This window comes from Lichenostomus cassidix, chromosome 4 (genome assembly GCF_008360975.1).
Source record: "Lichenostomus cassidix isolate B80296 chromosome 4, HeHo_3.0, whole genome shotgun sequence".
Lineage (NCBI taxonomy): Eukaryota > Metazoa > Chordata > Aves > Passeriformes > Meliphagidae > Lichenostomus > Lichenostomus cassidix.
Window position 1 is genome coordinate 22,163,990 of NC_139484.1, and position 25,343 is coordinate 22,189,332.

The 25,343-nt window shown below is 36.4% G+C and overlaps 1 protein-coding gene across 3 annotated transcripts in view; it reads right to left on the minus strand.

Annotated features, from left to right (window-relative positions):
- LRBA (LPS responsive beige-like anchor protein) overlaps window positions 1-25,343 on the minus strand; it is a 365,208-nt gene that overhangs the window by 213,023 nt on the left and 126,842 nt on the right. For all 3 annotated transcript variants that reach the window (XM_085058223.1, XM_085058224.1, XM_085058222.1), the window contains exons 35-36: window positions 23,349-23,457; window positions 1,329-1,495 (exon numbers count right to left, since the gene is read on the minus strand). In XM_085058223.1, coding sequence (XP_084914349.1) covers window positions 1,329-1,495; window positions 23,349-23,457 — 276 coding nt within the window. The remainder of the gene's footprint in view (window positions 1-1,328; window positions 1,496-23,348; window positions 23,458-25,343) is intronic.

Below are 25,343 nucleotides of genomic sequence, written 5' to 3' on the forward strand. Positions count from 1 at the left end.
ACTAGCCATACAGCTATTATCACAAGCAAAACACACCTAAAGAGCAAGAAGGATTCCCTGCTTCTTAGCAAAGCTTCTTAAAAGACGTAATGATAGTTTTAAAAGCAGAGACACAAAGAGATGGAGTAAACCACAAAGTACATACTTAACAAAATTACAGATGTACAAAGTACTTTAAAAAATCTGGTTTTACACAACTTTAACACATGCCTCACTAAAAAATCTTAAAAATAATGAAATAGGCGATTGGTTTTTTGCATCCTCATTATTTTTTTCCTAAAGTCTTTTTAGATTTAAGCATAATTCACTTAACAAAAGAGAAACAGCATTAAACACTTACTTCAACGTTTCAGTTTTAACCTCATAATCCTAATCTAATAAGAGCCCAAAGTTCATATTTACAGTATGCTTGCAGACATTCTATGCCATAGTATGATGACTTTTAATAAGATGAAAATTAATTTCCAGTTAATTTTATTCATTAAATATTTGTTATGTTTCTGTATACCATAGAAATTATTAGAGCTTGAGAATTATCTTTTTCTTTCCTGAAGACAAGTAGTCATTGAACAATGAATAAAGGTCACTTGGAAAAACAGTTTGTTGCCTGCTCATGTATTTCTCTTATGCCTATTATTCCATTACATTCAAGTAACTGTGTCTTAATATATGAGCATATTCAGCTATGTTCTAGCCAAAGTACGTTTCATCTATTCATAAGCATTAATTAAGGATGTACTACAAGGACTTGAACTTGCATTTCAGATTTGGAAGCACAAGTCACAGCTAAGGAAGTTAGACAAGCGCCACTGTAATGAAGACACAATGTAATGCTGAGAATTCCAAAAGGAATTCATTTTTAATTAATCTGGCAGTACTGTTTTTACTTTGAAATTACTAATACAAATCTCACCGTTTTCCTGTAACTCAAAAAGATGTTTGTTTTTTTAAAGTTTGGCAGAAAAGAAAACAAGTTACTGAACTGTGGTTCAATCTTGAATCATATAATACACCAAGAAGAAAGCTAGCAGAAAGAAATAATTTCATTTTAAAAATTTTTTATATAAATGATACAGCAAAGTTGAAAGTCACAAGACACTCATCCTGTTTTTCACCGCTCTAACAAAACACCAGTTCTCTGACATTCATCCACACTAAACATTGACACATTAATTTTACCTTTTTTGTATTACTTTGTTTAAAAAAAAAAAAAAACCAAAAAAACCAGCACCTCAAAAACCTTGCTTACCTTTAAATTTGGCCGTATGTCAAATCACCAGAGCACTTCTGCACAAAAACATTTCAGAGCACCCCAAAAAATGCCATACCTTGGTGCAGAGCTTCCCCAGGCTCCATGCTTGTCTGTCAGAATGTTGATAATTTTCTGTATTAGTTGTGTTGCAGTCACCTGGTCTCGGTACTTCGCTGCTGTGATCAAATGGTGACACATTTTTTCTTCTTCCCGTTTGTCTGCAGAGTACTGGGCACACAGTGACTGGGAAGAAAATAAACATTTTAGTACTTTGGATTTTAATTGCACCATCCAAAGGAAGTTTGAAGCACTTCGTAATTAATTACTTATACAAAACCCTCGAGAGAGAAGAATTAACCCCATTTTCCAGGTTTGAGAATAGAGGCCCTTTTGCAGCTGCCCAAGCAGAGGATCTTGGTTTGCCATGAATTCTTTAAATACATCTCACACACACTCAAAAGTCAGCAAAAGCCAACATTTTAGTGGCCAGACTGCATAATAAAACATATAAAATAAAACTGGTTATGCCCATGACAAAGTGAATAGTGTTACAAAAAGATGGCAAATTTCAGAATAATGAATGACAGCTAGCTGACCACTCCACTCCCATGACTCTTCATTAGATTGGTATAGCCAACTGCTCGCTGTTGCTTATATAAATATGTATCTATACAAGTTAAGGAGAAAAAGCCACATTTTTTCATATAGACAGAAAACAAAATGCATGAGGACGAATCAATGTTTACCAGGTGGCCTCTCTACCACATTTACAGGGCAGCACAGCAAAGTCAGTAACTTTCCTGGCAGCATTTCACCTGTTGTATACACACCTTCTGCTTACCAACCCACTCAAAAGCAAATCCTAGCAAATAAGAACTGTAAGTCATGCCTACAAGCTGAACTCAAAACTATGAAAGATTATGTGTGACAACATCGTCTCATAATTTTGGGGTTGGTTGACCTTCTGAATTTTTGCTTGTTAATACAGAACTCAAAAAACAGGCAACAAATTTATATCATCCCCTCATCAAAACCCCATTTTGCTGTAGGTGAAAACACACCAGGAATTCAAATACTGGTAAAAAAAATGAAGGCTTTTCCCCACTTCAGCACTCCCTGATTCTAATTTCAGTTTTCATCTAGCAATTCCACAGATCACATATGCCAGACAAAGCATTTCAGCCTTTGTCAATGATTGGATTATTCTATGATCTAGTTAGTGGAATGGACACAAATGTCTGCCTAACAACAAAAAAAATTGCTTTTTCTTTGTGAAGCACAGCTGATGCAGACACTAGTACAATTATTTCTTAGAGCTTAGATATCAGCACAATATCATATGCTTTTTATGTTTAAAGCAGTAGCAGTGCTCTTTCTATACATATGTACAAGCCCTAGAAACTTCCTGCAAGTAAAAAAAATCAGCAGGCTATGAATGCTATTTATGTATGTGAATATATAAATATCTATGTCATATAAAGTGAGAGAAATACAGGAAGAATGTGAAAGAAACAAAATAAAATTTGGGATTGTGTGGACTTCCACAGACATGAGACAACAAAAAGGTACTAACAGATGAATGAATAAAATTTAAAGAATTATTTTAACAATTTTAATCTATTTAGATATTTCCTCAATTTTCCCACACTTTACAGCAATGCTCACCTGATGAGCAGACATCCAGGAGGACTGAAGAATAAGCAGCTGACTTTCCAAGTCAATGAGACACCAAAAATTGCCTTTTGTATTCCTACATGAAGCCCTCTGCCACCCCTCTTCACAAAAATATAAGATGACTAAATCATAACCAACACCAACCAGGATTTTCCTAGCTCTTTCTGAACACAGCTGTGTTTTCCAATACATTGAACTATTTCGCACCCATGATGATTCCGATTTCTTTTCAGCACTTTGTAAATGTTTCATAAGCTGTTATTTTTAAGTTGCCTGAAAGGGCAGAATTCTAAAAACAAGTGAATAAGGTAAGCTAAGTAGTAAAATGTTTTAAAGTGCTCTTTAATGGATCCTCCTTTACAATTTGAACAGCAACTTTTCATATCTGACATAAAATCCATAGATATAAATCACATTAGAGGGTTATTCTTTCCCCATTATCAATCTCTGTCTCTTTATGGAACATTAAAGTCACATTTGACCTTAAAACATGATAAAATGGAAATCAAACTAGAATGTTTTGTAAAAGATATAATGAACTTGTACCTCTTTAAAAAAAGTCTCTTTATGATGTGATTTTGAACACATTCTTCATTAAATACCAACAAGGATTTTCAAAATGTAGCTGTGACAAACGAAGGGAAAAAAATGGTATTTTATTGTCCTGACAACTTCCATGAAAACATAACTAGCCTGTTATAAACTGGAAATAGAACTCCACTTTTCAGGAAATTCAGCATTTAATATGAAGAGAAATTTGTCATTATACACCAAATCTGAGAGACTCCCATAGGCAGCAATCCCATAAAACTATAGCATCACCCTAGGAGGAATTCTTAACCGTTGCACACTCTTTACAATATATATTTTACAAACAAAAACAGAAAGAAGGTTTTGCCAGACATCTGTCACATGCATGTATAGTTACTAACCCTAAGAAAGTTATGTGAGAATAATCTTCTCTTTGATCATACAGGTGTCTCACCAGTTGTTCAGTTGTTGAGTTTCTACCCTTAGTATATGCCACATATACAGCAAAATAGAAGTTATTTCTCCACCTCCCTCTCTCAAATACTTTGAATATGGGAGTGAAAGAAGACTCCCAATTTCTCTTCATTTTTTACTTTCCAGATGCCAGGTTCACCTGATCCACTCCTTCTAAAGATGCTACACCATGATACAGAGTGGTACAGTTAATACTTCACACTAAATCCCAATCATTCCATTTATGTAAAATAGAAATCCAACTTGATTTCTGTTTGTGCACAATCTCAAAAATATATTTTTACAGTTTTAATTCCTCTTCAGTGTTTGATCTTTTGCACCTGCAATGTGCATAGTGTCATGCATGAATATGGTTTTACAATTAAGATACACAGTTGCAGGCAAACGAGGTTGTCAAACCTTCCTTCCACTACTGCTTTGGCCAACGTGATTTTTGTTACCTGTTTGGGCAAATGTGCAACGAAATGATAATCACAAAATTAGTGCACTACAAAAGAAGTACAGTCACACTTATGATGAAACAAAGTGTTCAAAGAAGAAAAAAATGCATTTTCATATGAACACCTCACAGGTTATCTCCAAAAGGTCTTAAATTCAGTGACTGTTAGAAGTTTTACAAAAGGGAAGTGTATCAAGCAGAATCCTTTAACACAGCATGGAATAGAGGAAAGACCTTTGTTTTCCAGCCCTTCATCCAGGATGGAAAAAAATCCCTTGCTTTACCATTCTCACAGAACAGGGTTTTTCCCTCTCTCCCAATTCCCTGCCTGGACAAGACTGCAGGCTATTAGAACACATAGGTTATCTGAAGATTCATTTTTAAGGAACTGTAATTCTAAAGGGGCACAAGGTCTTCCAAAAGGCAAGTTATACATATGAAAATACAAATATTCTGTATGCAGAAAATACTTCAGAAATACTGATGCAAAATACTGACAGAGTTAGTCTATTCTTCCTGTCTATATTTCAGTGAAGAGGAGGATTAAGCTAGTTTTCAGAACTATTTTATCTTTGATCTTTATAAAAATGTCAAGTAAAATATTTTTTCTGCATGGAACCATCTGCATCGTGCACCTCTGCAGGCCCAAAATTACAATGTAATGCTTTCTACAAGCGATTCAAAAGTTTAATAGTGTAGGGTTTCTAAAAGAAGTGTTGCACCTTTTTACTTTTATTCTTCGACTGAGATCACTGAACACTTTTACATATGCCAGTTCCTTTGTCTAATTTAGCTAAAAGCTACTGGTTTTGTCAACAACCTGTCTCAGAGGGTGTCACTTAAGAGAAGTCATCCATAAGATAACGCACAGCCTTGCCACTAATGCAAATTCCCTACAAATAAGGATATTTCAGTAAATGAAGGAGCTCCCTAGTCCTCTGCTTTCACAGATCTTTGCACTTGACCTCTGACCTGAGGTTTAAAGTCTGGACTAAAAATGCTACCCAGGGAAATCTTACAAAGACTCCTGAATAAGACTTAGAAAAATGAAAGCTTAAAACCTCAACAGCGAACAAAAGTCAACCAATGACAACGTCTGACAGCCACCGTCAATTCTGAAGTGATGCCTCTGTCATCCAACGACTCAAAGTATTGATTTCTCTCAGCATGAAAAAAGCTTAAGCCAATGAAATAGATATAGCATCATCCCCCCGATAATAGCCATCAAGGTTAACACCAGCAGAACACTTATCAAAGTATCTCTTCTATTTCTTCTTGTTTTAATGGACTGAACACAATGCAATGGCTTCTCATCTCGCCAACCCATGGTTTTCCAATCCTCATTTATCCACGTTTCCAGCCTTTTATCTGATTTCAAGATTAAAAAGAATCTGCATCTAAATCAACTGTTTGTAATACAAATGGGACATGGGGGGCAATGAAAAAGGTAGGTTTATAGCCAGACTTCCCTGAGGGGGAAAAAAAAAAGCATTTAAAAATCACAAGAGGAGGAAAAAAAAGCATGCAGTTGACTTAGATCTCACCAAACACAAACTGGTAAAACTATGGTCATGACCAGGAAAAAAAAAATTTACCACAATCAATTTGGGTTAGTGATTAGAGAGAAATGCAAGGATCTCAAGAGACATCTGGTTTCAATCTGTGCTGAGTCAACAGCTTTATGTTTTACCTTCAAGTCTCACAGAATTAAGCTTTAGTAAACCCAAATAAACACTGGACAACAGCACTTTTATGACGACTTCATCTTTCAAATGAACCCAATCTAGTACAGCAGGTAAATAAGACAAAGTAACGTGAGTTCAACCAGAAAAAAAGCAGCTGACAGAATACAGAAATAGTGAAAAGCAGAGACAAATAACATCAGATTTCTTCTGCAGTGTCCATTATCACCACAAACTTTTTTTTAACCTTCTTCTTTGATGCTTGTCTAATTGACATTACTTGTGCTACAGTAGTACCCTTGGATCAGAATCAAAGACAAAGCTTTGCACAAACAAGTAAAATCTCCTGTAAAAACTGGGATTTGCTACACCGTTCCAATATTCTCACTCTCTAAGCATTACTGCTAACCATTGGCATAAACAATATGCAGAGAGAAGTGTTCCTGTTGAACCCAAGAACCCGTTTTTACTCTACTTACGTCCAAACATTTAGCATTCAAATCATGCACAAGGACAGGAACTTTCCTCCCTTCCTCTTTTGCAAATCCAGTTTGTCAGCAGTCCCTTCATGCTGGTCTTGTTTAAAGCAGTCTAAGAGCCTAAAAACAACACACTTAAGCAATAAATTTAACATTTTTTGGGTTCACATCTTCCAAGTACAAGGCATTTTTCAGGCTAGAAAGAATCCAAGTACAATTCCCTATGCTCTAGAAAAAGTAAAGCTCAGCACTCCTGCACAGGTGGCTCTGTGCTCTCAGATTAGATATCATGCAAAGGATCCAGTGATGATCTCTTCAGCCATTCCCCAGCCACACTGTACCACCCCTGTGACATTCAATGGCTTCAACACCACCACAGAGATTGGTACTGCATTCACTGAAAAACTTCTAGTTCACTGCAACAAGCAAATCAAATCCATAAACAACTTCTGGCACTGACAAACTCCCTTATTTTATTAGGAACTTCCACTCTGTTCAAACAAGGAAACCTGTACTTACGTAATCTACAGATTCACTACATATTCTTAGGGAGGGCCAAATTAAGGTCACACTGGTATTATATTTGACAAGTGTTTGGATATTTCATTTTGTTATCTTTTCATATTGTCCTTTCTAGGCAATGTATGTCTTAAAAAGGGAGGAAAATACCTTTTAATCTGTGGGAAACATATATAAGTCTTCAAGTGGGCCAAATACAAAACTCTGGAACATCCTCATTCACTAACTCTGACCATCACATCTCCAACTGCCTCGTTCCATGGAGACACAGTAAGGATTTCTACTGCCTGTAAGGTGAGTACAAAGTAGTTCAGCAGTTTTGGCCCCAGCAGCCAAAATGGTTGCTTCCCTAGGATTCAGATTTCCAGACACCCCACTGCCAGCACAGCTCTTTTACAACTCACAGCACCAAGACTTGGCACAGGAGTGACACCTGAACAGATTGAAAGTCACATGCAGTTCAGATGGCACAGCTAAACCTGAAATGAAGTCTCTAAGAGCAGGCAAGGATTTTTGAACAGCACAACTCACTAGTTAAGGAGTCCTTAAAGGTACTACCTAAAAAGCAATTTTTCACAAGTTTTCTATCCGATGAATTCTGAATCATTTTTCAGCATAGAGGCAGAAGGTACATTTCTGTAAGCAGAATCTTAATTTGGAATCTTATTGCAAAATACCTTGTACAACTACTTCCTTTAGTAAGTGGTATGGAGCATTTTGTATTAAAGTCCCAAATTAAGACACTATAAATGTGGCTTCAGTCTCTGGCTATAAAAGAATGAAAGACATTTGCATGATTTAAAATTCTTTAACTTCTATTGCTATCAATGAGACAGCTATAAATACTTAGGTATATCAGTATTTAACACCTGAATTATGTCAATGGTCTCAACACTTACCTTAGAGGAATGTGTATTTCTATAGAGGATTTGTTATTATACAAGAACTCTTTCTCATATTATATGTAGTACCCTAAGCAAAAATAATCAACATACCTCTGTTGATTTTGTTATTGTTTGATATTCCTGCTATATCACACTCACTAAATTTTCCTATAAATTTGCGAAACACATGCAAAGAAAATTCATATCCAGCCAAAAACCTCTTCATAAACAGTTTCCAAGTTTATGTAAGGTTCCGGATTTGCAAAAGGCAGAAAGATTAGTCCCTTGAGATATCCCTGCAGTCTGGGATCTGTGTTTCTGTTTCTATTTTCTACATAGTTCCCCTCAAGCACTTTCAGCTTTCCCTGTTTAGTGTCTTGGATTCAAAGTACAACTCTGATTGTAATCCAGGAGTTTGAGAATGTATCAAAACCTATCAATTCATGAGCAAAGAACAGAGGGACCACATTCATTTGAGATAACAAGCATTGAGGCATAAGAGTTTCCTATCTTGCCATGACTGTTTGCACGCCCATGACAAGCACATCTCTAATAAACATCAGTACTATGGATACAGAGTTGTTTCCAGACCTGACCAGGCTCCTTAAAATGTCACTTATGATGCTTAGGAGGAAAATTTTAAAAAATCTTTAAAATAAAAATCAAGAACTTTTAACAGTCATTACAAACACAAACTCATTACCCAAAAGGTAACTCATCAGTCTTTCACCAGCTTCTATCATGGTTGCTCCAAGAGCTAATTCAGTGGACTTGGTGCCTGACAGTTCAGGACCTTTCCAGCCCCTCACAGTGGAGAATGATCACCTTGCCTGGCACATATCCTTGACCAACACTGCTAAACAGGGCAAACACAGGTTTGCTGGCACAATATTTCCTTCCCACACACAGAAAGAAACCCTTTATTTACTGCCATTGGGTCACCACACCTTCATCTGTGTCTGCAGAAACATACTAATTATTAAGGAAAAGTACTAAGGGTGGGGTTTGGTTTGTTGGGGGTTTTTGCTTACCAGAGAAATTTCAAGTTACTATAGAGAATCTGTGAAAAAAGGATTACATGTAATTTTATTCTGAAGTCTATTTAAAAATACATGTTCAGTGCTGCCAATTTACAAGTTTCTAACTTACACTCTGAGCTTGCTCTTCACCTTTTTGTAAACTCAGATTCTTCAGTGACTTATCCTTTCCAGGACCAAGTATTTTAAAAGCAGGATACTTTGATTAATATGATGATGAAATAGCAAAGATTAAAAAATAAATCCAGAAGGAAAGGGTTTTTAAAATATGGTCTATATGGTCTTTTGTAGCAGTTATTCTGTAAAATCATTCCTAGTCACTTACTTTGGAAACATGTTAAGAGTCACAATCCCAGCTTTGGCTTAACCTCTGCCTTATCTTAAAGCCTCCTGTCAGAGCTCCTATAGCATCAAACTAAGGAAAGCAAACTGTTTTAACTTTATTTTTCCCCTCTCCTTTTTTTCCAGTATTCTGTGTTTTGTGTTACATTCTAGCTAGTGTATGAGATTTTTCCTTTGTGATTGGCTCTTATGTATTAAGGTAACACAATTTTTGATTTTTTGAACAGCAGGAGATTTGTATTAATAGAGTGTGTTTTTAGCCAGTATTTTTTATTCAGAGAAAGTTCTACCACACTTGAAAGGTTGACATGTGGCTCTAAAAATTGTTGGGGGGATGATAATTTAATTTCTTTCAACAAGTGTGTGATTTTACTATACATAAAAAGACAGTATTTGAAATATTCTGATTATTGAAAGCATGAGAAGACAACAGCCTCTGCTTTCTTTTTACAGCACTCTTAAGTTCAAAACACTCATTTATACAAATATAGACCCTTATATTGAGCAATATGGAATGCAAATCAACAATATTGCTTTAGAATTTATATTTTTCTTGCTCTCATGGTGTGATGCAGTGATACAAGAGTATTGCAACTACCATAAATGCCCCCTTCAGAGAAATTAAGAACTGTGTAGCACCAAGCTGTTTCCACTAGCATCATACTTTATGTTGTCAATTTTAATTACCAGGGGAAAAAAAAAGAGAGAGAGAATTCTCCCTAAAATACTCGTTTTCCTTTATATAAGAAGAACATGTGAGATCCATTTAATGAGTACTCTGTTTACTTCTCATTTCAATATTAAACACCAGAACTTGTGAAGTGTCCTGCTTCAAGGTTCTGATGTTCCTGCTGAGTTTTGATTTTGGCTTTGTGTCAGTTCAGCATGCAAGGTTTTTCTGTCTGCTTGTTTTGGGGTTTTTTTTAAAGGTATAAGGATGATTCCATAGTACCCCTCAGTAACAGTTATCAGCATTTTCTACAAACAATTGAACTCAGGGATGTTGGTGCAAGATCACAAAACAGATTACACATTCCAGCTGCACAAATCCTGCTTAACTAGGCTTCACTAATTGACTTTAGTTCAGTGTAAAATAATAAATTCGATACTTGGAGCTTGTTTAGAGCACAAATGCCATGCAGGATAAAAAAAAAAAGCAACACATAATCCATAGATTGTTAAAACACAAATCTGAGTTTTGGTGTGAATTACAGTTCACTCACTAAAATTATAGGTTTTGAAATAAAGTACAGTGACTAATCAAAATCAGAAGCTTCCACCAAGGGCGCACAAAAATGAAAGAAACTACTGAAATTACATAAAACATTATATAAAACACATGTAAGTGACAGTTATTGGACATACCAAAGAGCCATGTAACAACATCCCTCACATACTTTAACGGCTTCAGTTACACTCCAGCCAATAATCTACTTCTAATATTCTAAACTTCTGAACAGCTTCAAACAATTGTGATTCAAAAATAACCCAGGAAACATTCCTGCCTCCTCTCATGCTGACCATATGAAATTGCCTTGCAAAACAGCATTGGTCCAGTGCCAAGGTGAGTGATGCTGGCTGCAACTCTCAACAACTGCTTAGAAATGAGATATCTGCAGTTTCTAACAGGCAGTGCAGGAAAAAATAATCGACACTATTTTAGAAGTCAGAATATCTGATTTTTCTTTTTCTTTTGCAAATGTTCCCTCGGGATCAAGGGCCAGGATGGAGCCAGCACAGCTGAGGATGACCCAGCCCTACTGGTGGTAGTGGAGAGAGGCCAGGGCCAACCTTGGACTCTGGCCCTAAGTTATGACAACATTTGTTTCACAGGTTCCATACATTCTCTATAATACAGTAACCGATCCAATAACTGAGAATTTTGTTTGCTTTACCTGTCAAGAATTGGCATCGGTCACAAAAGACAGAATCTCAAACTGCAATAATGGCAGCAGAGAATCAGGAGAGATCGGTAAGAATTAAATCTCGAGTTTCTGCAAGGACAGGCAGGGAGAAGGACTGAAGGAGCACAAACATCGCAAAATCCACTAGGCCATAATCTGGGCAATACTGCTTAGACTCAGAATTTGTTCCTGCAAATTTCTGACAAAAAGAAAAAGCCACGTATCTTTGCAGTACGACACAAAAGAAGAAAACATGGAATGATAACCAAAGCATTTGTGCTGCTCATCCTCACAGTCACTATTATCACCTTCAAAGAGATTGCTAAATCTTTTAAGATGGTCAGAAATCTTTGAAGATGCATTTTCTAGACTTAGAGATGTGAGCAGGAAACAGGTGGGAGGAAGGCGTGGTGAGAAAAGTAACAGGAAACATCTTGTGTGAAGCAGACAGTTTGGTTTTCTGATTGCTAAGTCTTTTTAAGGATTCACTCTGCCACTTCCAGTTGTACTCCAGATTAACAGTGAAATCCAGAGGTTTCTAAGTCACTTGGAAGCTTCCCTGACACAATGATCACTTGAAGAGCAATTCAACTGCCTGACACATCTTCCTTTTCAAGACCTAAGACCATCTCAAACACATTGGTGCAGTTTTCTCCTACTTAGGTCAAAGAGAAAAACCAGTAGGTGGACTTATTCTGTAAACATTTCTTTAAGAAAATAAGATTGAGGAAGAAAAATATTCAAAAAAATCTGTTACAGTGATTCTCATTTAAAAGCAAATACAGGAAAGTTAAGATAAAAACCTGACTGCAAAGCAGAGAGATGGAAGTGGCCATGTCACAGGACCTTTCAATTCCAGTTAAGAATTCTGATTAGTGCAGTCTTGCTCCCTTTCCTGGAAAGCTACATAGATCTATTCAGAAATAAAAGGCTACCTTTGTAAAAGCTTAGGAATGTCACCCTTGGATGGATGTGGCTTGACAATTTTCCACCATTTTTCTCCCTGAATCCCCGTCAGACTTCAAGCCCCATCTACAATGAACTAAAGATAATTTTATCAATTTAATGGTAAAACCCTTATTTAAGGAATTACTCTCTCTTTTCAATCATCACTCATGAAAAGTATTTATTTCTGCACATCATAATATTTTGCATTCATAATAAGGCATTCTCAATGAAGGCTGAAGCTTTCAATGAAATGAGAAATAATTCAGGATTAACTATTACAGTAGATGCAAGATATTGTACAGCTTCCTCCTGGATACTGTACCAATAGATGAAAGAGGAAATTACTCTATGGAAGAAATACAGATAACAGTAAAAATCTTAACCTTAAGTGCTTTCAGGTTTTACTGACAAACACCTGCAAACATTTTCTAAACATCTCAGCATCTTAACGTATATATTGTCCCAAAGCTAATTTTCGCTAAGTTATCTTTATGAACATCAAAAAATAAACCTGCAGGTATCAACTTTGTCACGCCTACATCAGAGACTGCATTAACTACAAGATGAGAGTATTCCTACTATGATTTTAGCCCAAACAAGAGAGTGATGAAGGTAACCACAGCTGACATAACCAAAAGCCATAGGTCAAGAGAAGCAGCTACTCAAAAGAGGCACTAGGCTTTCAATTCATTACTCCTATAGAGTCAGGTATGCTATGTCTTTTAGGCACATCCAAACCTGTTTTGGGGCTGCAAATGAATCTAACATGAACATACCCACTCTCCCTTTCTTTTAAGAAAAGACCAGCATGCAAGTGCTTGAATAAATCATCCAGACAAAAAGCTCACTTTGCAACCCTGGTAAGGTGCAGAGTTTTAAAAATAAACTATTTTTACATTCAGCTACAGACAGTAGTTTAGTGGGTCAGTAAATTAGTGCATACTGCAGGTACACAAACTTGTTCATGGTTTGTTCTTGTACATACAGCTGCAGAGTGAGCTGCCTTCAGACAGTCCCTTCTAAATTTTCATTTCAACCACCAGACACTACAAAAAAATTTTTACGAGCAACACAAATAACAGTATCCTACTACTGTATGCACCGGTCTACCCCAGTAATGTCAGAACTGAAGAGGTTTTACATGAAATCCAGCTATAGTCAAGTGGATGCACTTTAATCTAACAGCCTGAACTCAGGTCAGTCATAAAAAATATTTGTAACTTGGGTGCTTTTGCCAGGAAAAATCAAATGAGAAAAAAACCCATGCAGAAACAGCACTAGAATCCAGGGAATTATTTTACAATTTTGTGACCTCTTTCTTCAGTTGCTGTTATAACCAAGCTTTTTACATAAAAACAGTACTTCTGAAAATGAAATTCTATTTAGAATATTCAAGCATACTGCCAAAAGACTGTCAAATACATCTGAGCTACAAATGATAATATGTTAAATCAAAAGCTAACACCCATTTAGCAATCAGATGCATATTTCATCCTTAATGAAGGCCTGAAAAGAAGAGTTCACTTTATTCCAGATGCAGGTATCAAAGCAGATCTCAGAAAGCAACGCAGGCGCATCATCTAAGGATCTTTTTCACATTAAGAATCCTATTAGAAGGAAAACACTAAAAGGTAATTGAATTTCCCTCAGTTATCTTCATCTCTGTCAGCTCCTGCTACAATAACTTACTCTCCAGAGCAGAGATAACTCAATTCTGTCCAGCAAGCATATGTTATGAATCTCCAAAGCAAACTTGTCTAAATCATTCTGGTCTTCTATCAAGGTTGGCTGTAGATATGAACTCTGACAGAAAGCAAACAAATTTATTTTTATCTTTTCAATAATTTGCTTCCCTGTGCCTTGATGGACGAATCTAAAGATATAAATTTTTCCAGTAATTCTGGAATTATAAAGACTGGTTGAAAACATTTCATCTGGAAGTTAATGCTATTAAAAACTCCTCCATTCACTGTTCTGTTTTAGCAGAAACAAAAAAGCAGTTTTGGCTTCCTTTAGGCAAACAAAAACTACATTATCATGCTGTAATTGAGATTTTTTACAGAATAGTTCTGATATTTTTATTTTCACCTTCAGTGGAAACGTTAACTCTACAAATAATAACAACAGAAGTATACTCTAACCTTCTATTTAATCAAAGCTCTTGAAACATCAGTAAGCACAAATTCCCCATTCAAGTAAACAAATTCTTTGATTTAAAAAGTCACATTTTGGGAAGGTATAATGAGTTATCTAGACCAACATCACAAAAGCAAAATAAAAGCAAAAGCAGCCAAAGAAAGGGTATATGACAAGAATTAGAAGAGGTAATTCAGAAGGAGAGGAAATACGAGACAAGGACCTAGTCAAACTAACACTGACTGTACAATTCCTGTCAGTTTGTTTCAGGCCCTCCAACATATATGTAAAAAAACCCCCTGAAGAATGAGTGAATAATGAATTCACAGAGTTCCTTGCTAACCCTCAGCTACTCCAAGTTGTTTAGTCACAAAGGAGATGTGAGGAACCAGAGGGGCAGCTTGGAAGACCAAGTCTTGGTAACAATAAAACAGCACAGCAACTTCAGCTTAGATTTAAAAAACATAGAAAATAATCTAATTTTAGATATAAAATGATGCACACTGAGTTCACCTTTATCTTTGCTCCTTTTTGACATAATTTTGCAGCTATCAGAGTCAGCCCTTTGTTACACTTGCTGGAGTCAGCCTCCCAACTGTAAGCATTGAGTGTAGTTATCAGCTATTATCAGCAACAGCTTTATTCTATTAATTACAAGGGTGTAATGAACAGAAGGTGCTCTAGGAATTACTGGTTGTGATCCACGTCTCCTCATCCAACCTGACTCACTATCAGGGAAAAGGCATTTTACAACCCAATGTTGTTGGGTTCTACAATTCACTTCAAATTGCAGAACAGTAGGAGTATGTTCTGGGAGAGTGTTACCACGTTTTCCCTTTCAATAAACTCTTCCGTAAGAATGCACAATTTGGCACATTATAATAGGCTTGATAGTGAAGGCCAAAGATAATAAACACACACAAACAAAGAAATAATGCTACATTAAAATAAAAACAACTGAGCAGAGTATTTAAGTCCAACCTACTAGTTGAAATACTGAGAAAAAACACCTTCAAGTGTACAGACCCTGAAGATCTCCTTTGACCTTGTCAGCTTCAATATAAGAATTATTTTAATATAATGTCTTTCTCATTTAGATCAAAGCAACTTAAAATAAAACACAGAGAGATGTGTATTGGCACCTGTGCTTTTTCTTCAAAGCTGAACAATTCCTAGCACTGTTCTTAAAAAGGTACACAACCAATGCAAATTATCTTTGGACAGGAATTCTAGAATAAAATCTCCAATCAAGCACAGTAGGATATTTGCTTTGTTAGTACTAGGAAATTACATTCTATTTACACTGTATTACTTCAGTCAGGATTATTTTAGAATCATTACCTGGCACGAGCTACCATAAAAATCTGTACAAGAATAATAAACAAGGTAAACAATACTGATTTATTTTTTATGAATAGGTGAGAACAACATTTCTGATGGGAACATCTCATTTTAAGCAAGAAATTGCTTACCTGGCTAGCTTAGTTTTCATATTATAAATATAAAAAGATGCAGAAAAACATGGAAAATGTTTTAATAGACAACACAAAATCTGTATAAAAAGACACAATATTACGGGTTCAAAGGAAACATATGCCATCAAAAAGAAGGCTTTTTTTAAAAAACAAACAAAAAGCTGGAATGGTTAAGCTATAGAGAATAAAGTATGTAAGAAAATGGCATTCTTCAGTAAGTCTCTCCAAAGAAGGAAAACAGAAAAATATGTCAACTATGGCATGACAGTTTTAAAAACAGAATGAAACAGGTCAAAAGAAATGGAGGAACAACTGAATAAAGCCATAAAAGGCAGCAATAAATTATTTTTCAAACAGATCAGGAGGAGTAAGTCCATTAAGGTGTCTCTGTAGAGCTAATAGAAGATCAAAGGGTAAAAAGCACTCTTAGAACACATGACCACCACAGAAGAGGGAGGCTGTAAGAGAAAACTGGGAAGAGAATGACTGCTGGGACCAGACAGAGTCCACTCAGGTGATCCAGAAGAACTCAGGGATGACCACAGCCATCAGCTACAGTGCTCTTGTTCAAACTGCCTCAGTGCCAGAGGAATGAAATATGCCAAATGGACTCTGGAGGAGCGCAGGGAGCAACATGGCAATCAGTCTGGAATTTTTAAAAGGCAACCTTGGAGCTGTGTCTAAAGCAAAAAGCAAGCAAAGGAATAAACACACTGGCAAGAGCCATCATTGCCTTTGTAAAGGAAGTCAGGCTTCATCAGATTTCCTTTAACAAGCCACTTGAGACACAGACAAGAAAGATCCAGCTAATCAAGTCTGAATGCCAAAAAGATATTAAAGAAAGGCAGGATGAGGTAGGGCAGATAGAAACTCCCTCAAGTTGAAGTTAAGATGCCACAGGAAAAGGTAAGTTCAAAAAGGAATGCCTTTCCCAGACTAGCAGAAGCATAGAATGCTGTTCTCCACTCTTCTAATTACCCCATTTTCTTCATGTCTGTGCTGCTCCAATTCAGTCATTTAAAATAGCAGGTCAAAATTAAAAAACATAACTTGTTACAGGAATTGGGCATTTGACTCCTTCCTTTTTGGTTTTTCAGCATCTACAATTGCTAAATAACAAGGATTTCACAGCTTGTTCTACTAAGACTTCCAGAGCTATGGAGAGTAGATTAATTAAGCTTATTGATCATTTCTAGTGAATATAATAACCTGGAACAGTACTTACAAGAAGGGACAAAAAGTTTTAAAACAAAGTTTATAATTCACAGGAAAAGTAAGCAGATGTGTTAAATACATAAAAAAAGCAGAAAAGGCCATAAAAAGTTGAAATCTCTTACATTGTAAAACACTGTGCAGAAGACTCTTATCTTCATTACTTTCCTGGATTTTTTTTTCAAATTATACTTAGTATGTAAATGAAACAACTCACAGATTATAAAACGTGGACAAATCTTAACAAGAGACTGCTCAACACTAAGCATTAATTATAAAGTAATAAACTTCATAAGCATCACAAAACTAATAGATTTTTTAAAAATAAGAAACAGCTGCAGTCATAAATCTATTTAATTTCCATATTCAATATGATTTGAAAAGCCCAATAATATGTTGAAACTTATTAAATTTAATCCTTCACACAGTTTGTCTCATAATTGGTAAAAAATGTTATCCAAAAAAATAAAATGAATACAGCACCACTTCTTGTTTCATCAGAAAAGTCTGTAGGAGAGCGTAGTTCTTAAATGAGTTTTCTTTCAAGTTGCTTCAGAAAAAATATTATCATATCACAGAATCACAGAATAGTTTGGACTGGAAGGGACCTCAAAGATCATCCAGTTCCACCCTCCTGCCATGGGCAGGGACACCTTCCACTAGACCAGGTTGCTCAAAGCCCCATCCAATCTGGCCTTGAACACTTCCAGGGATGGGGCATCCACAACCTCTCTGGGCAACCTGTGCCAGTGCCTCACTACCCTCACAGCAAAGAATTTCTTCCTTTTATCAAATCTAAACCTATCCTCTTTCAGTTTGAAGCCACCACCCCTTGTCCTGTCACTATATGCCTGTGGAAAAGACCCTTTCCAGCTCTCTTGGAGCCCCTTAGGTACTGAACAGCCACAAGTAAGGTCATTCTGGAGCTTCTTTTCTCCAGAGAAAGGCAAGCGTTATTTCTGATAACTCACAGACATGTTCCTGTGAGTTATCAGAAATAGAACAAAATAGAACAAAAAGAGATGTCTCAGTATTCCAGCGCAATTTTTCATTCCTTCTCTGCCCTTTGCTTGTTAAAACACAGTGAAAGAGAAACCACAGTTTTTCACTTCTTTCATAATTAGCCAATACTTTATCCCGAGAGTTCCCAGAGCATAGGGAAAATGTTACAATGTTCAAACAGAAACGAACTTTTCATTTCAGTGTCTTTGTTTCACATGAGACAATTAATCCTAAAAATTGCCACCTCAGGAATATGAGAAATTTAATCTCTTAGTTTGGGACTTGCCAACATATTGCAGCAGAACAAAATTGGTTAATCCTCCCATGGAAAAAACCCTCCAATATTCTCCTATGCTCAGCACTCTGTGAAGCATTTATAATACCTCAAAAATGTGCTTAGAAATGGAAGTCAAATTTTTTTCTTCCTTCTACCGACAGACAGATGGTGCTGCAACACCTAAACAGCCCAGTGCAAAGGGTACCATTTATTCAAAAATTTAAATTTGAGAGAGTTAAGTCTGTTTATTACAAAATGGGTAAAGCCTTATTTTTCTGTGAGGGAACATCTAACTTCATTCGTGTTACCCCACTATATTTTTGCAGTCTTAAGGACAACTACTTTTGGGCTCATTGCTACAACTTTTACTATCCATGATTTCTGTATGTTCTGTGGAGAACCATTGCTGCTGACCCACTCTACAAGAGAGAATACCCACTGAAAGCACTACACAATCTTTTAATAAATCAGGACATTACCGTTAAGTGTGCTGAAAAACACTTAATATAAAAGGATGTTGCAAGAGCCACAGAAAGATTTTTTTTGACACACAGGTTCTATAATGGAGCAGCTTTTGTTTAAAACACTGGAAAACTATGGAGAATATGGAGGCAGTCAAGGATTAAAACTTACTTTCCCACAGTAACTTCTTGGTACATATAGAAGCAACAATCGTCTATAGAAACTACAAAGACACCAAATACCTTTCCATAATTCTTTCAAGGGCTCTTAAACATTCCCTTTGACTTATGCGTATTCTGCCAGAATTTATTTGCAGTAATTTTTAGTCACTTCCTCTGATACATTAAATGTATTCCAATATTTAATGCTTAATGCACCAAAGGGGAAAAGATGCGCAATACAGAAGATTATCAATCAGCAGAAGCACTGGATTTTCCCTTCTGCCAAGGCAACAAAAAGCAAACAGCTACATCCCAGTCACTATTGGAACGCTTGCCTAGCCTTGCATCCCACCTCTGTCAAGGCAATACCAGTTTTAAGATTCGTTTCCCAGCATGAGCCATGAAGTAAAACATTCTGTTTATTACCACAGCCTGTAAATTGACACTGAATAAGAATTAAAACTGTGAGGAAGTCCAAGCCTTCCGCATGAAAAAGCATAACTGAACACAAAAGGGCAACAAATTTTACAGCAGCTGGAAATGCTAGATTTAATTATTGAAGAGAAATCATGCAGAGAAGTTAGCTGCCTAGCATGATTTATAACAAATGCGAAGGGAAAGTCATGTGAAATTCTCAGTTAATCAACAGAAACAGCCAGTAACAAGAATGCCAGCACTTTTTATTTCTATGGATGACAAGAATTTGAAGAAAGTAACACCAAAAATTCAAGGGGATGACACCACATAATGGCAGGTTATTTTGCCAATTACAGTAGCTGTTACATTTTACTGAAAAAATTACCAATGGGTCTGTTTTCCTCAGAATGAAGAATCCTTGTCCACCCATTATAGAAAGTTTTCTGAAAATTATCATGTGGCACTCTCCACTGCTCTTCTACACACACCGTGATGTGTGACATTATGAATAATTTTGTATTGTACATTTTATCCCATTTTCCTAATTTTTCATGTGAATCTTCCACAGCAAAAAAATCCCTGAAAACAAAAAAACCACCAATGTTGCTGGAACATTCATCAGAAATACTTTACACAAGCACTGAGACATGGTTTCACAAAGTTTTGTCTAAATCCAGTAGTGCCATCCAATAGCAAACTAAAGCTTCACTAGAAAGATGAAACACTGAACAGTCCAGGCCTAAAAACCTTGCAGGTTTACTTACTTCTAATTCTATAAATATGTATATTCACTCACAAATACACAAAGAGATTTATATCAGACAGGAGGCATATCCAAGGCAATGGGTACTCCTGTCATAAATTATAAAATAAAGTCAATTAGAGTACAAAATTCCCTCCCCCTCCTCACACCAAATCCAATTATTCCCATAGGCTCGACTCCACAGCAGTCTGCACAGATAATCTAAGACACAGTGAGAATCACCCCATTTTTCAAGGTCATTTCCAGAAAACAATCTGGGTGGTAGCCTGAAACTACCATAAAGGAGCTCCTCTTCAGGATTTTCAACTCTGTCAAACACTGAGGGTGAGATCTTGAAAAACACCTAAGTGACATAAGCATATAAATCCCAGGGACAATGGGCAAAATTTAAGGTTATAAATTTTATGGAGTTTATAGGTTACACGAGAAATGCTGACATTCCCAGATTCACTGCAAAAACTGTGCATTTCCTTGCCACCTCACTAGAGAAATGAGTAGAATATTCCTTCATCAGGCTTCTCTGAGGCTCAATCACACTGTAAAATGAGTAAGCATGTCTCAGGTGAATTAAGAACTAAACAGGAGTGGCACCTTCCCCTCTGGACCCTGTGCAACTTTCAAAATGTCACCTGACAAGTAATTTCTTGCATCACATTTCTAGAGTGAAGTTTTCAGTACAGCAGTGCCTTTCCTCTACTTCCTGTTCTCCTAGGTTTTTCCTTGCTCTTACAATAACCATCCTTACCCCATTTATAACTGAATACATATAATTATACATTATACAGAATTTCATTATGAAGCTTGTCTAAATTTCCCGTTGCTTTCTCCTGCCTCTATATGCTCCAAATACCAGACTTCAGTTTTAAATGATGACAAGACAATCTGCCTTTTACTTTACTACCCTTGCACCATAGTGCAAACCCCTCCAAAATCTGACTCAGATATTGCAAGGCTCATCTTCATCATGACTTTTATAAATGGAAAATTACAACTAGGTAGGAGTAAACATACTACAGATCTTTAAAGGAAAAATTGGATTTTCACTGATTCAATGGTAACATGGATTATTTCACATGTGATATGAAACACCAAACATGCAAGTCTGAATAAAAATGAAAAATGGGCAAGTCTTTACTCATTTCTCATCTGAGGGTCTTTATCCTTCACTCAACCAGTGTCACCTCCTTTCTCCCCAGCACTCAGGTAGCAAAATGTTTTTCTGACCTGAACCACACATGCCCATCCCAGCCATTTTTAAAAAAAACCTACAACTAGTAATTACCAGAAGCCCAAAATGTTTTCAAATGTGATCAAACCCACATTTGCATATACCATTTTTCTGGGCCAAATGTTATAGGATCACTCTATTTTCCAAGAGATGGTTTAATCTATTTGTCATACACAGGATCTGCTCACTTTCTTCAGCTGTCACGTCTTAAGACATGGATGGAATATGTTACACCAGAATTTCTGGTTGTTAATGTGGTCCTGCAAATGGATATGACTAATGGTTCCCCTTTCCACAAAGGAACACCACACTGACTTAAGTCCTGCCACAGACACCAGGTTCTTTAAGCCTTTGGTAGAATCCAACACTTGCATATCCTCAGTTTGTACACCCGTGGAAGTTATGCTGGATCAAAGTTTTTCAAATACAGGAACAAAACTAAACTGGATAAACAGACTGCTGATATTTGAGTACACCAGTTTCTGTTTAAGTTCCACCTGATGAGTTAAACCTCTTGAGCCACCACCACTGAGACAGTGCAGATTCAAACTAGCATCAGCTTAAAGTATCAGCCAACTCTCATCCTAGAGAGTTGTCACAGCAGAACCCAAAGCTGTATTAAAAATGTAAGTTGATGCTCTGCGCAAATTTCTTCCAGACACCATAAAAGGTATCTTGAGGCTAAACTAGGGCTAAGAGGGAAGTCACTGAACAAGTGTATTCACAGATAGCCTGTATTTATATGACAGAATCCTTTACTTCTCACATGTTTCCTACATACACAGACGCCCTCTTTGCGAACAGTTTGCATCTGAAGCAAAAGCAGGGCTGTTCATCTAATCAATAATGCCATGTCATGCATGCAGCTTCTGCATAAATCCAGAGCAAAAGATGTCAAGCATGTCCCAGTCCAATGATTATCAGGCAACGGAGAAAAAGGATGCACTTTTCATCTCCACAGGACTGTCGCCAAACCCTTGATGTAATAAATGAAACATGCCTGCTATTTCACCATTGCAAAATGGTACTGTAGATATCTTACAACATCTCTGTTTGCAGGAGGGGGTAACCAGCACTAGATGAAGTGCAGATATGTTATTAGACAACGCACAGCTTGAATCCTGGGGCCAACACAGATGACCTTTAGAACATAAGCACTGTCTAAGACAAATATGCTTTCATCTTTGGGGAGTATTTTTTCAAGTAAAGATTTAAGAGAAAAACAGTTTAGAAATACGTTAAGCACAAATGTGCCTTCAATCTCTTAATGCTTCATTTTAAAAACAAAACCACAAGTAATATCACATGTCAGAAGAAAGACAAAGTACTCTTTAAGTAGAATATTAGTGAATTGAGAGAGATTTAGCTTCATTTTCATTTAACCAATAATTAAAGCACAGGGAAAGCCGATATGTAATGTAACCAAGATCCAAAATTGGAGGTATGACCAAAGTGATTCAGAAAACAGGCTTGTATTCTTCTTACAAGTAATACAAGTTTATTACAAAAACAGAGACCATCATTTCACTTTAGATTCCCTTAAGTGGGGTGAAAATATGAAAACATAACTAAACCACGCTGAGGCATGTAAAACATAAGGAGAATGGTTTTAGAGAGGGATTAAGTTAAATAGCAAATGATACAAAAAGGAAAAAAATGTAATTTCTCATTTTGCACTTCACAGGCTGTTACCACTTATCTTCAGCAAAGTGCCTTTTTTTAAACCTGTATCTTGACTGTGATGCTAAGCAGCTTTAACACATACAGTGATATTTGCTAAATGGAAAAGAGCAGCATTGGCATGATACAATTCTTTCCCCTGCAAACCATGGTGTGCAGATTTCAACAAGTTCTGATCTGTTCTGCTCAGTCCATTTTCCCATCAAAGTTAGCGGCAAACTTATCAAGTCACCCTACTACTGCAAAGCACTTTTCAGAGTGGAATCTCCTGAGGCCTGAAAAGCCCATATCACACACTGGAATCCTCAGACACAGTGGGATGGTTATGCTTCTGTGTTTTCCTTTTTTTAAACTAGATTTCCTTTCCTACCTCGAATTCAGCATGGCGGTTAATATCCTCTGCCCTCTGTCTGCTCAGGATAAATTCTGCTTCATTAGCCACTCGTACCAGATGGTCTTTCATGGTTTGACTCAGCAACCTGAGGACAAACAAGATTTAAGAACTGCATTAAGAGAATGAAGTCCAAAAATAAAAATCCGTAAAAACAATATATGTATGCAAATATGTTGGGCTCTCATGACTGACTTTATTGTGTCAATAAAATAGTAAAAATAAGGTTGGAGGGCAATACTCTGGCAACTAGTAGAATTGTAATTCTATAGTAAACCAAAGTAAATATTAAACAAAATGTAAACACTCCAGACAGTCATTTGTTTTACCTGAAATAGAGACATATAGAAAAAACTTTCACATACACCACAATATAAAGCAAGCAGTTTATGCATATAAACATCCACAGTTAAAGCTCTAACATAATTGATGCAAAATCTAAATAAAAAAATGCAATGCAATATAGTTCTTCCTCCAAATGCAAGATTGAAATTTTATGTAAGTACACATTTAAGTAATACTTTCAGGATTATAAAACATTCTCAGTCTCACAAATGAAATGCAAAGATAGACATTGTTCCAGGTTATGTACAGAATAAGCTGTAATTCAAACTGAGATTTCTGAGGCCTTCATAAACCCTGAGTTTATGAATGGCAGCAGAGCTGACAGATTGAATTACAACCCAATTATTCTCTGAGTTCACATATTGTTACTAAAAACATTTCCTTTTTAATTAGTTACATTGGGATTCATAAAGTTAAAACTGGCTATACAGGAGCCACACTGTTTTAGAAGGTGCACATTTCCACAGGATCACTCAAAGATACACCAGATAAATCCATTACATGCTCTACTGATTAATTCTTTAAAATAACTGTTATTAAACCCTTCTTTTTTTTTAATAAGGCTACCAGCTGTAGAAAAAAGAGTAGCAGAACATAAAATCACTTGCTCACCTTGCACATATAAGCTAAAGTACATTTCAACAAGTTCAGAGACTACTGAGAGGCTTCCTTTACAACCTCAAGATTTATTATGCAGGATGCCTTCTAATGCATACAATGTTAATTTTAACCTCAATTACTTATTTATCTGAAATAAGGCTCCACCTGTCTCTGTGTTTGAAAGGGTGATGCTCTGCTGTCTCTTTCCCTACACTACTCAGAATTCCACACTTGCAGGAGACTTGCAGATCCCATGCCTGCTCTCCACGAGAAGAAATCCAGAGGCAGAACAACACGTGAAGCTCTTTGTTCACTGCCCCTCTCATTACAAGGCTCAGAAAGCTGCAGCACAACAGCCACGTGAGGCCATGAGCTCATAAACCAGCCAAGCTGGTGGATTACTGTCTCCCCATGGATGAAGTCTTGAAATAAGAAATATGCACAATTCACTACTTGAAGCGTGACTTCGCCTTCTGTTTGGGGAGGCTTGTACAAAAGCCTAGGGTTTAAAACCACATTAAAATTGGTTTTATTTGTTTCTATTTTTAGTCACTGTTAGAATGGAAGTAGCTGTTGAGTTACAAAACATACAATTCTGCCAATTTATCTGCATGCATTAGTGACAAACCAACAACAAGAAATTTTGTATAACCAATTTCATAGTCTGGGCAGATTCCAAGCATTTGACTCTCTCTCCATGATCTCCAGCAGCACATTCAAATCTGACACAGAAGCATTTCGATAAACTTTTTTTCAATTGAACTGAGAATTGTTTAAAAATGAAGGGGATTATAAACGCTCATGTACTATGATACCATGTATTACAGCTTGCATGTAACACTGTCAGACAGTATTCCATTATTTTCCTTGAGTTTGTCAATATCAACATCTTCTGCTACATTGATCAGACTTTGAAAAATACTAACTGTCCTCTAAAAAGTCTACTTTTAACCTAACACTAATTATCCTCTACATGTCCCACTTTTTTATCACCTGTTAAAGAAATCACCCTATGCAATAACTGTTTTA